This window comes from Ictidomys tridecemlineatus, chromosome 11 (assembly GCF_052094955.1).
Source record: "Ictidomys tridecemlineatus isolate mIctTri1 chromosome 11, mIctTri1.hap1, whole genome shotgun sequence".
In the NCBI taxonomy this organism is placed as follows: Eukaryota; Metazoa; Chordata; class Mammalia; order Rodentia; family Sciuridae; genus Ictidomys; species Ictidomys tridecemlineatus.
In genome coordinates, this window is record NC_135487.1 from 128,113,547 (window position 1) to 128,125,805 (window position 12,259).

A 12,259-nucleotide genomic window follows, 5' to 3' on the forward strand; every position below is an offset into this window, starting at 1 on the left:
GTTGGGGAAGGTCGAAGTGTTGAATTCCCACAATTCCCAGCCGGCCAGAGGTCCCGCCTCCTGTTGACGTGGAGCCTCCCGATTGGCTGCTGTGGCTGCGGACGCGCCGCTCTGGCGGTGCGGGAACCTGAGGCCTGGCGGTCGCCATGATAAACCTCGGAGCCACGGTGCTCATTTGCCGCGTGCCTCTCGGTCGCCTCCTGTGCCTGTCACTGGCCTTGTTTGGGACCCTCGCCAACAAACTTAACGTGCCGCAGGTGTTGCTGCCCTTTGGCCGGGAGCCAGGCCGGGTGCCTTTCCTGCTGGAGGCACAGCGGGGCTGCTACATCTGGTGAGGGATGGTGGGGTCTGTCCTCACGCACCCCGTCCCTCCTGGCGAGGACGGAGCGCGGCTCCGGGAGATCCCACCGGAGGGCTGCGCGTCGCCGGGCGTGACAGGCCCACCTTCTGCGTGGGGTGTGCCCTACCCGCTGTTGGGTCAGGAAACGGGCTGGTTCCGGGAGGGAAGGTCCCCCGCGCTGCTCCCCACAGAGGGTCTGGAACCCAGCGCTTTTCCTGGGTTAACCGACCGACTGGGTTCAGTCTGGAGCAGTTCTGGTGGTCCCCAGTTTATGGGGAGTCCGGCGCTCGAGGCCACAGAGGGTAAAGCTTCCTGGAAGACCATCTGGTGTGGAGGGGAGAGCGGCCCGGGACAACTTTTATTGTTCGCCCGTCTTCAAGGAGCCTCGCCGGAAATTTGAGGACAAGGGGTTCTCAACTCTGGAACATTGAGTGACCTTGACTAAAGTCGGAAAGACGTGATTTTGTGGTGTGAGAGAAGAACCTATTAAGTTCTGTGGTTATCCAAGCAGTGAGGGAACCCAACCAAAGTGAGCTCTGAGACATCAGAGCATTCATCCTAAATGGAGTAGATTTCCCTTTACTGTTTCTTAAAAGAAGCAATGGGGTGTTTTCCAAGAATTCACCTTTCATTTTATGAGGAAGTAGGGGAATTAGGCTTATAAAGTGACCGAGTGTGATGTATTTCCTGACTTAGAGGATGATGCAAGGAATCTTCCCAGAAATGAAAACTATTTCTTCCGTCCATCCAGAAATATTAATTTTTTTTGGCATTTTGTGTTGGATTCACACCTCATTATTTAGCCAACTTTTCCATCTAAGATAGCAGCCCAGTTTCTAGGATTAGAAAAAATCATTTCTTAAAGTATGGGAAAGTCCTGTCTCTCAGAAATATAATCAGTCCTGGAAATATAACATCAGTGCTATTTTTACAGATGGAGGGAAGAATTAATTTTAAAAAAGATTTATATATGAAAATGGAATGCATTACAATTCTTATTACACATATAGAACATAATTTTTCATATCTCTGTGTACAAAGTATATTCACACCAATTCGTGTCTTCATACGTGTACTTTGGATAATAATGATCCTCACATTCCACATTTATAACCCCATGCCCTTCCTTTCCCCTCCAACCCCTATGCCCTATCTAGAGTTCTTCTCATGCTCCCTCTCCCTATCCCACTATAAATCAGCTTCCTCATATCAGAGAAAACATTCATCATTTGGTTATTTGGGATTGGCTAACTTTACTTAGCATTATCTTCTCTAACTCCATCCATGAATTAATCTTATTTTAACATTGATCTTATTTTAAATTTTGAGGGAAGAATATAATTTAGGGGACATTGCACAAAAGATCACTGGGAAAAAGTTCTGATCATCTCTCATTTTGATCCTGTGTCCCTAATCAATGTTCCTACTTTATTTATTTTTTGATACTGGGGATTGAACCCAAAGGTGCTTTGCTGCTGAACTACATTCCCAGTCCTTTTTATTTTATTTTTTATTTTGAGACAGGGTTTTGCTAAGTTGCTGAGGGTCTTGCTAAATTGCTGAGGCTGGCCTCAAACTTGCCATCCTCCTGCCTCAGTTTCCTGATTCCTGGGATTATAGGCTGGTGCCATTGTGCCCAGAAAATGTTCCTACTTTAAAGAGTGTCATTTGAGTTTGCCCAGTAGTATGTAAAATGGAAGACATAGAAATCTCTTCAAAAAAATTAGCTTTGACCCATGTATCTTACACTCTGAAGTATTTTGTTCTGGCAGGCATTCCACCCATCATGACGCAGTAACTGTTGAGCCTTTATATGAAAATGGCACCTTATGTTCCCAAAGAGCTGTACTTATTGCTGAATCTACCCAACCCATACGCCTCAGCAGTATTATTCTTGCTCGAGAAATAGGTATGTTGAGAGCAAAAACTGTAACACTTTGGGATAGAATGGTCTGATATCTTGTATAGATGAGTAATGCAAATGGTATTAGCTTAGGATAATAAGAGGTGGAAAAAGGAATGCCTGCAGTATAATCCCTGATTGTGGCATCATATCTGACTTTTTTTTTTTTCCATTTTGGTATATACAGCGTCTTTCATGGTGTCTTATACCATGGAAATGTTAATTGTTTGAATCAATATAGGGAGGAGGAAGTAATCATCATCCAGAACCAATTTAGGTGGTAGGTCCAAAGCTAGTCTAGAATAAGGGATAAGGCAATACAAAGATCAGGTGTGGTAGTGCATACCTAAAACGCCAGTTACTTGGAAAGCTGAGCCACAAGGATCACAAATTGGAGGCCAGCATGGTGAACTTGGATCCTGTCTCAGAATAAAAAATAAAAAGGCCTGGGGTGTAGCTCAGTGGTAGAGCCCCTCTAGGTTTAGTCCCCAACAAAAACTAAATCAAAAGTGGGGGTTATCAACATGAATCATTGGCATCACCAGAATCACATGAGAACTTATTAGAAACGTGAATTCTCAGGCTCTGTCTCCAGTCATCTATATCAGGAGCTCTGGGGTAGGCCTACAGGCCTGTGTTTTAATAAGTTTTCTCGGTGGTTGTTTTTATTTTTCCTTTCTTTCCCCAGATAATTCTTTTTTTATTTTTATTTATTTACTTATTTATTTGTTTGTTTTTTCAGTAATGGGAATCAAACCCAGGACCTTGCACATGTTAAGCAAGCACTGTACCACTGAGAACCATGTGCAGCCTCTCTTTATTTTTATTATTCATTTGTTTATCTAAAAATTTATTTTTAAATTATTTATATATTTTGTAGTCATTGGGATTGTGTGTAGTCACTGGGATTATATATTTGTAGTCACAGTGACTACAAAGCACACACCTGGCTCCTATTTGGGTATTGAACTCAGGGGTGCTTAACCACTGTCTGACTTTTTTTTTCTATTTTTTAAATTGTATTTATTTACACAGGACCTCTTGAGCATATGCTACCACTGATTACTCTTACTACCCCTGCCCCAGGTCATTTTTATACATAATAAAGTTTGAGAAGCCCTACTGTATTTTATTTTAGTCTAAAGCTCTCAAGAAATGCTATTTTTTTTTTTTTTCAAATCAGGACAGGAGTCTTGGTATCTCTGCATTTCTAGCACTTCATATCCATCTTTTTTTTTTTTTTTCTAAGAGAGACGGGGTGGGGGGGAGAGAGAGAGAGAGAGAGAGAGAATTTATTTTTTTAATATTTATTTTTTAGTTCTCGGCGGACATAACATCTTTGTATATGGTGATGAGGATCGAACCTGGGCCGCACGCATGCCAGGCGAGCGCGCTACCGCTTAAGCCATATCCCCAGCCCTCATGTCCATCTTAATAGGCTGGAAATATCTCTACAGCTTTTAAAATTCATTTATTAATATGTATTTTTTGCAGTAATAGGGATTGAACTCAGGGCATACATACAATGCTAGACAAGCATTTTATCACTGAGCTATACCCCAGCCCTTTTATTTTGAGATATGGTCTATTTATTTATCTTTATGAGGTAATGAGGATTAAATCAGAGCCTCACATGTGCTGGGCAAGCGCTTTACCACTGAGCCCCAGCCCCAGCCCAAGATATGGTCTCTTTAAATTGCCAGTTTGGCCTCACTTGTGCACCTCCTGCTTCCTCCTCCCTAGTAGCAGGGGTCACAGGTATAGCCACTATCCCTGGCTATAATGCAGCATTTCTTAAAAGAATCAATTTTAAAACAAAAACAAAAATGCCTCTAAAACCTGCTCTTTTTCTTTTTCTTTCAAGTACTGGGGATTGAACTCAGGAGTGCTTTATTTACCACTCGGTAACACCCCCAGTTCCTTTTTTTTTTTTGTTTGTTTGTTTTTATTTTTTGGAACAGGGTCTCAGTGTTGCCCAGGCTGGCCTCACTTGTGATCCTCCTGCCTCAGCCTCCTAGTTACTGAGATTACAGACCTGTACCACCCAACCGAGCCTCAAAGCTACTCTTAAATTCACTTTGCAGTTAGATAAAACTAATCTCTTTTTGTTTCCAGATTGCTAGCAGCACCTTTCCATCCCTCCTCTTAACTTTTTGGTTTCTAAGAGGCAAGAGTCCTCTGCTACTGTCCACCAGATTTTCTTCTAAATACCAATACTAATTCTACAAATATTGATGCTGGTCCTTTTAATATGTGCTGTCAATGATAATTAAGTCATGACTGCTGCCTGACTGATAGAAATTGTAAGATGACATCAATTATAAGATGAATCTTAACCAAAAGAGTGGCTCAACAGTAGAGTGCCTGCCTATTCTGTGCAAAGCCCTAGCTTTGATCCCCAGCACCACAAAAAAACAAAACAAACAAAACAAAATCTCAACTTCATTGATGTTAAAATATATTTTAAAAAATGAGTGTCTAAACTGGACATGGTAGCACATGCCTGTATTTTCAGTGACTCAGGAGGTTGAGCCAAAAGAATTACAAGTTCAAGGTCAGCCTGGGCAATTTAGGGAGACCCTTTTCAAAATTAATAAATAAAATTGGCTGGGAATATCACTCAGTGGCAGAGTTTCCCCAATTTCAGTCTCTAGTATGGCAAAAGAAAAATAAAAGTACTGGGCTGGGGTTGTGGCTCAGTTGTAGAGTGCTCACCTAGCATGTGTGAGCACTGGGTTTGATCCTCAGCACTGTGTAAAAATGAGATATAGATATTGTATGTTCACCTAAAACAAAAAAGTAAATATATGTTTAAAAAAAACCGAAAAAGGTACCTAAGAATCCACAAAATATGAAGAAAATTCTCAAAGATGAGTCTTTGTGACCATGTTATATGAACTAGCTACAAAGGATAGAGGGATAGAGGAGGATATAGTGATCAGAAGCAGCAGCATTGAATGGTCACTTAGCTATGTTTTTTTTAATATATTTTTTTTAGTTTTCGGTGGACACAACATCTTTATTTTTATGTGCTGCTGAAGATCGAACCCAGTGCCCCCTGCATGCCAGGCGAACACCTTACCACTTGAGCCACATCCCTAGCCCCATGTAGCTATTTTTAAACTGCATTAATTCATGCTGATATCAAAAGATTCAGACTGGGTATGTGGTAGAGCAGCCCTGGGTTGGATCCCTAGCACCACACACATACACAAAAGATTCATTCACACAAGTACTAGGAAAAATGTCAAATATGGCTTCAATTTTAATTTATTTGACTTATAGAAAATATTCCAAAACTAAGTACATTTTAGTAACCTTTTCCTGGTGCATACCTGTAATCCCAGCAGCTCTGAAGGCTAAGGCAGGAGGATTGCAAACGAGGCCAGTCTGAGCAATTTATCAAAAGCCTTTCTGAAAATACAAATAATAAAAAGGTATAGGGATGTAGCTTAGTGGTAGAGCACCCCTGGGTTCAGTCCCCATACCAAACAACAATCATCTTCCCTAATTGTACTACTAATATAATTGTTCATATAGATGACGCAGGCTTATAATGATAAATGCCAGTATCAATGACCTACCAGGGACATTCCTATCTGAAGGGAAATGGGCAGTCTGAAAGGGGTGAAAGACTTCATTTTCAAAGGGAAGAACATGCCCAAGAAAAATTGTTCATTCTTTTGACAAATATTCATTGAGTTACCTGCTCTTTATAAGGTACCTATGAGGGAAAAACATTAAGCATCCCATTGGTGTTTAGGCACCTCAAATCTTATTCATGAGCCAGGCTTGTAATACCAGTGACTCAGGAGGCTGAGGCAGGAGAATTGCTAATTTGAGGCCCACCTCAGCAATTTAGCAAGGCCCTGTCTCAAGATAAAAAACAAAAAGGGCTGGGAATATAGCTCAGTGATAAAGTGCCTCTGGGTTAAATCCCCAATACCAAAAAAATAAATAAGTAAATAAGAGAATTTTGTTCGAGATGATTTTTGATAATGTTTGGTAAGGAAATCAAGTGGCTATGACAGATGATGATTAAAGGTAAGAGACCTGAGTTGGGCATATTCCATGTTGTAAGAATGCTAGATTTCTAGATTTCTTTTGATTTTTTTTTTCTTTATGACTTAAGTATTACCTAGATTTGAACATTCAAAATATATAGAAGATTAGGGCTGGGGTTGTGGCTCAGTGATAGAACACTTGCCTAGCATGTGTGAGGCCCTGGGTTCAATCCCCAACACCACATAAAACTAAACAAAATAAAGGTATTGTGTCCATCTACAACTAAAAGGAAAAAAATACAAAAGATTAAAGGGTGAAATGTAAATATTTCTTCAATCCTTGTTTTCTTAGAGGCAATTTTTCTATATCTTACCAGTAGTATTTCATGAATATATGAATATGCATTTTTTTTAAGAACTAGAGGCATCAATCTTTAATAACTTATAGGCAAATGCTAAAAAATAGTTAATAATAATACAGAGAACACACATGGCTTATAAAAAGGGTTGTGGATCTACAAATGTGAGGGAGAGATCTTGGTTTTCACACAGACACAAAAAATAAAGACTATTTTGACTGGCTGAATATGCATTTTTATAGTGGGAAATCTAGCCTTTGAGTACAGAGCACCTAGAGGAGTTTGGAGATGATGGCATAATTTTAGGTGAAAAAGTTCACATAGAGGATGAAAATATTTGGACAACTGATCAGTTTGGATAGGAAAACAGAATGGGATTATCAATACTTTTTGCATTGTGCACAGCACTTGGTAAGTGTTCAGTAAGTATTTACCGATTGACTAGTTGCAGCAGTGGAGTATAATCAAGGAGTTGGCCTAGGCATGGTGACACATGCTGGTGGTAATCCTGGAATGCGGGAGACAGGAATCCTGGAGACAGGAGGATTGCAAATTTGAAGCCAACCTCAACAATTTAGTAAGACCCTCAGCAACTTATTGAAAACTTGTCTTAAAATAAAAAATAAAAAGGGCTAGGAGGGCTGGGGATGTGGCTCAAGTGGCGTGGCATGCGCAGGGCGCTGGGTTCAATCCTCGGCAACACAAAAATAAAATAAAAATGTTGTGTCCAACGAAAACTAAAAAATAAATAAATTAAAAAGGGCTAGGAATGTGGCTCAGTGGTAAAGTGTCCTGAATTAAATCCCCAGTATAAAACCAAAACCCAAAACAAACAAACAAAAAAAGGAGTTGATTTGGAAGCTGAAGTAAAATGGAGGTTAGGAAAGAGAGAAGTTTATAGTTTCTGCTCCCTCTTTTTGTTTATGGTTCTGTATTCCTTTGGTTCTCTCAATTCTGGTTTCATTCTCTTGTGTTTTTTGTGGTCTTCTTTTTTCATCTCCCTAGATCAGTTCTCCTTTTTTCTATCGCATTTTTCTTTCTTTCTTTCTTTACCTTTATTTATTTATTTTTGTATGATGCTGAGGATCCATCCCAGTGCCTCATACATGTGAGGCAAGCACTCTACCACTGAGCCACAACCCTAGCCCAGTTGTTTTTCTTTTTTTTTTTTTTAAACTTCATGGAGTTTTTTTTTTTTTTTTTTTTAAAGAGAGAGTGAGAGAGAGAGGGACAGAGCGAGAGAATTTTAACATTTATTTATTTTTTCTTAGTTCTCGGCGGACACAACATCTTTGTTGGTATGTGGTGCTGCTGAGAATAGAACCCAGGCTACACGCATGCTAGGCGAGCGCGCTACCGCTTGAGCCACATCCCCAGCCCCCCCAGTTGTTTTTCTTATTACCCAACTCCAGTATGGACCTGAAGTATACTTCAGGACCTGTAAAATGTTTGTTATATTATTTAATAAAGTTATTTGTTTACTTTTCACTTTAAAAGCAAGTAAGTTAAATGAAAATTTTCCTAATCACTCAAAATTTACTTGTAAGTCATCCAAAGTAATTGTTTTTTTCTTTAGGATCCATGGCCATGTATTCAAAAGCTTCCTGCAATTGAAATAGTCAGATGAGTAGGCATTATGTGCACAAGGCTTTTCATATTTTTATGTAAGGTCATGGCAGCTTTTGTTCTCTCATTGCCATGTACATTTCTCCACTGAAGAAAGGGATTTAATTTCCCATTTATTGCTAGATTATCTAGTGCCTAATTATCTAGTGTAGGTATTATCTAAGCTCGTCCTTCCTCCCTCCCGCCCTTCCTTCCTTCCTTTGCCATACCTGGTACACTTCCTTAATGGCATCTACCAGCAGACCCTGTGAGATTTCAACTTCTCTTGGCTCTTGTCCATTGATTCCATGTTTTGGTTTTTAATTCTTTTATTTCAGGTTTTGTTTTTCATTTAAACATTAATCAAGTAGAAGATTATTTTTATTTTAAAATAATTTTAGAGTTAGAGAAAAGATGAAAAGATAATACACAGAGTTTTCATGTACCTTAACCTAGTTTTTACTAATGTTCCATTAGTGACCTCTTTTTACTCTAGGAGTCCATGTAAGATACTACATTACTCAGGTAACTTGTCGTGTTTCCTCAATCTCCTCTGATCTGTAACAATTTCTTGGTCACTTTTGACACTTTAAGGTCTGTTGGTCAGGTGTTTTATATAATATCTCTCCATTTTAGTTTGTCTGATGTTTTGTCTAGGTTATGGATTTTTTGGGGAAAATATCCAGATGTGAAGAGCCCTTCTTGCTTCATTATATTAAGGAGTATATGATATCAGCATGAGTTACCACTGGTGATCTGAACTTTGATCTCCTAGTTAAGGTGGTGTCTCTTAGTTTTCCCCACTATAAAGTTTCCATTTTCCCCTTCCCATACTCTTATTAATTAAAAATAATCACTAAGCTGGGAATACTGGCACATGCCTGTAGTGCCGACTCCTTGAGAGATGAGCAGGAGGATCTCTTGAGCCCACAATTTCCAGATCAGCATGGGTTACTTAGTGAGACCATATATCAAAAAAGAAAGTAAAGTGATCACTAAATCCAGCCCACAGTAAAAGAAGGGAGAACTAAACTTCACCTTCATATATTCACTACCACAGTTTTAGGGAAGATACTTAGATATATTTTGTTTCTCCTTAGGGTTTTACCTTCTCATTTTTAGCATTTATCCATGAATTTTATTATTGTGTGTTTGATGGAATTTTCTATTCCCCTTATTCTTTCTGTATTTATTAACTGGTATTCTTCTGGTTGTTTTGTTGTTGTTGTTTTGTTTTTGCTGGGGGTGGGGGTAATGAGGATTGAATCCAATAGCACTTTACTACTGAGCTACATCCCCAACCCTTTTTATTTTATTTCATTTTTGAGATAGGATCTAAATTGCTGAGTCTGGCTTGGAACTTGCTATCCTCTTGCCTCCGCCTCACGAGTAGCTGGGATTACAGGCATATGCCCCAGCTCTTAACTAGTGTTTTTCTGAAAGAAAGATGTCTTACATCTCCTTTATTTATTATTTACATCAGTATGATTCATGGATATTTATTTTATTTGGGGGGTTATCATGCAATGCTTCATAAGTTATTTTGTTACTCTATTTTTTCCAACTGAGAGCTCTTTCAGCTTAGCTCCTGTGTCCTTTGAACTTGCCCCTATCTTTATTTTGTTATTTATTTTTAAATATTTCCTTTTTAACTCTACAAGATGAATTAGATTCATCTTCTATTTTTCATGAGTAACCATTTCCTCAGAGAGTTATGGTTCGTTTTGTTAAAGAATTATATTTAGAAACCAAGATCTGGACATAAGTGTGCCTGTTGCTACTAAAATGTCACTCCTAGGTCCTCTGAGCAGACAGAACTAGGAAATATATGTATATGTACTAACCTCTATATACACACATATCTACATTTATTTCCCTATCTGCATATCTCATCCTGTACCACAGAATTCATTCTAGCCTTTCCCTCTTGCTTATTTGCAACTTCTTTCTCAGGGAGAAAGGGAGAAACCTCACCTTCCTTACCTACAGCATATTTACTTATTTGTTCAGCCATAGGGTATATAGAAAAGTAATTTCAGGATGATTAATCCAGTTTTTAATGTTGCTTGTGAAAGAACTATACCATTTCCTGTAATAAGCCTATTTTGATAAACCTTAGCTTTTCTTGAGGGGCATTTGCCTATGTTATCTGATTAACATTTTCCTTTGATTTTTTTTAATATTTATTTTTTGTTATAGGTGGACACAATATCTTTATTTTATTTGTATGTGGTGCTGAGGATCGAACCCAGTGCCTCACACATGCTAGGTGAGCACTCTACCTCTGAACCACAACCCCAGCCCTTCCTTTGATTTTAAAATTCAAAAAGCAGGCATATGGTAGGGACAGAGTTTGCCCCTGATATGTATTAATAATTGTGGATAGTCTAGTGATAGTTATCTTGTTTTTCGTTTCTTGTGAATGAGGCTGAAACTAAAAATGTATAGTTAAAATAGCAGAATGAGGCAACCATGATAATTCTCAAATACATGGTAATTTCAATCTGGAGGGAGCATTGTTCAAATATAGCAGTAAAAACAGTTTTTATTTCATCCTTATTTTGTTTTGTACTCTTTTAATTAGTGTTTCAGAGTTTCATTATGAGTATAATGACTGGAACCCTAATTGGTCTAATGTAGGTCTCAGGCTTTTTAATCTCATGGTCCAGAAAAAAAAATGAGAGAAAAAAAAGAGAGGTATATTGCTAGAACTGATATATGGTTGTCAATATTCTACTAAATAAATAAATTTTAAGCCTACTAACATTTTCACTTCATAAAAAATTACCACCTAAAAAGATAAGGATAAAGTATATATGCCTTTAAAGTAATGTATACAACTAATTAATAGTGTGATTTAAGCATAATTTAATTTTCTTACTTTTTTTTTTTTTTTGGTACTGGGGATTGAACCCAAGGGGACTTAACTACCCAGCCACATCCCAAGCCCTTCTTTTTTTTTTTTTTAAGAGAGAGAGAGAGAGAGAGAGAGAGAATTTTAATATTTATTTTTTAGTTTTCATCGGACACAACATCTTTTGTTTGTATATGGTGCTGAGTATCTAACCCGGGCCGCACGCATGCCAGGCGAGCGCGCTACCACTTGAGCCACATCCCCAGCCCCCAAGCCCTTCTTTATATTTTATTTAGAGGCAGGGTCTTGCTAAGTTGCTTAGGGCCTCACTAAATTGCTGAGGCTGGCTTTGAATTTGCAATCCTCCTATCTCAGCCTCCCAAGTAGCTGGGATTACAGGCATGTGCCACCACTCCCTGCTATTACTCACTATTTTAAAACTCTATTTTTCTAATTTTTTCATGAATGAAAACATCATTATAAATCAGTGGTTTATGTCTTTAATTATCAACAGAAATTCTTAGATCCTGTCATTATGCCATTTTCTTCTGTGTGTAAAAGTGTCCATCACAGTCTTCTTTTCTTATAAACTTTAGAATGCTTTGAGTATTGGAAACATTTAAAACATTAATGACTTACTGAATTAAATACTCATTTCTTTTGATACACTGAAGTGACTGATCATGAACTACGCTGTGATGTTAAGGTTGATGTGATAGACAGCATTGAAATTGTATCTCGGACCCGGGAACTCTATGTAGATGATTCACCTCTGGAACTGATGGTGAGGGCATTGGATGCTGAAGGTAAAGAACTTCAGAGGATTCAACCAAATTACCTAAAATAAAGTAATATTATTTTAAGTTTAGCTCATGGAGACAGGAGCTTGAGTGATAAAAGTAGATTGGAAATAAGACTTATTTTCCCATTTGGAGCTCATGTAGATAAGGAATTAATGATTCTGAGTATGTTCATGTATTAGCTACATTCTCACATAAACCATCCTATTAATTATCTCTGAACTTTTCTTAAATATCTAAATTCTGCTGCTGAGCTTCTGTTGATGGTCTCTATAGATGTGGGTGTGGTAGCACATGCCTATAATCCTAGTGACTGGGAGCTGAGGCAGGAGGATTGCAAGTTCAAGGCCAGCCTGGGCTACTTAACGAAACACGGTCTTAAAAAAATAAAATA

At 38.4% G+C, this 12,259-nt stretch overlaps 1 protein-coding gene across 1 annotated transcript in view; it reads left to right on the top strand.

The window, feature by feature from the left end:
* Nucleotides 1–46: 46 nt before the first annotated feature.
* The window catches only part of Nup210l (nucleoporin 210 like), a 118,772-nt gene continuing 106,559 nt past the window's right edge, over nt 47–12,259 (top strand). Inside the window, exons 1-3 of the mRNA XM_078027512.1 lie at nt 47–331; nt 2,113–2,249; nt 11,740–11,871. Coding sequence (XP_077883638.1) covers nt 147–331; nt 2,113–2,249; nt 11,740–11,871 — 454 coding nt within the window. The 5' untranslated portion in view covers nt 47–146. The remainder of the gene's footprint in view (nt 332–2,112; nt 2,250–11,739; nt 11,872–12,259) is intronic.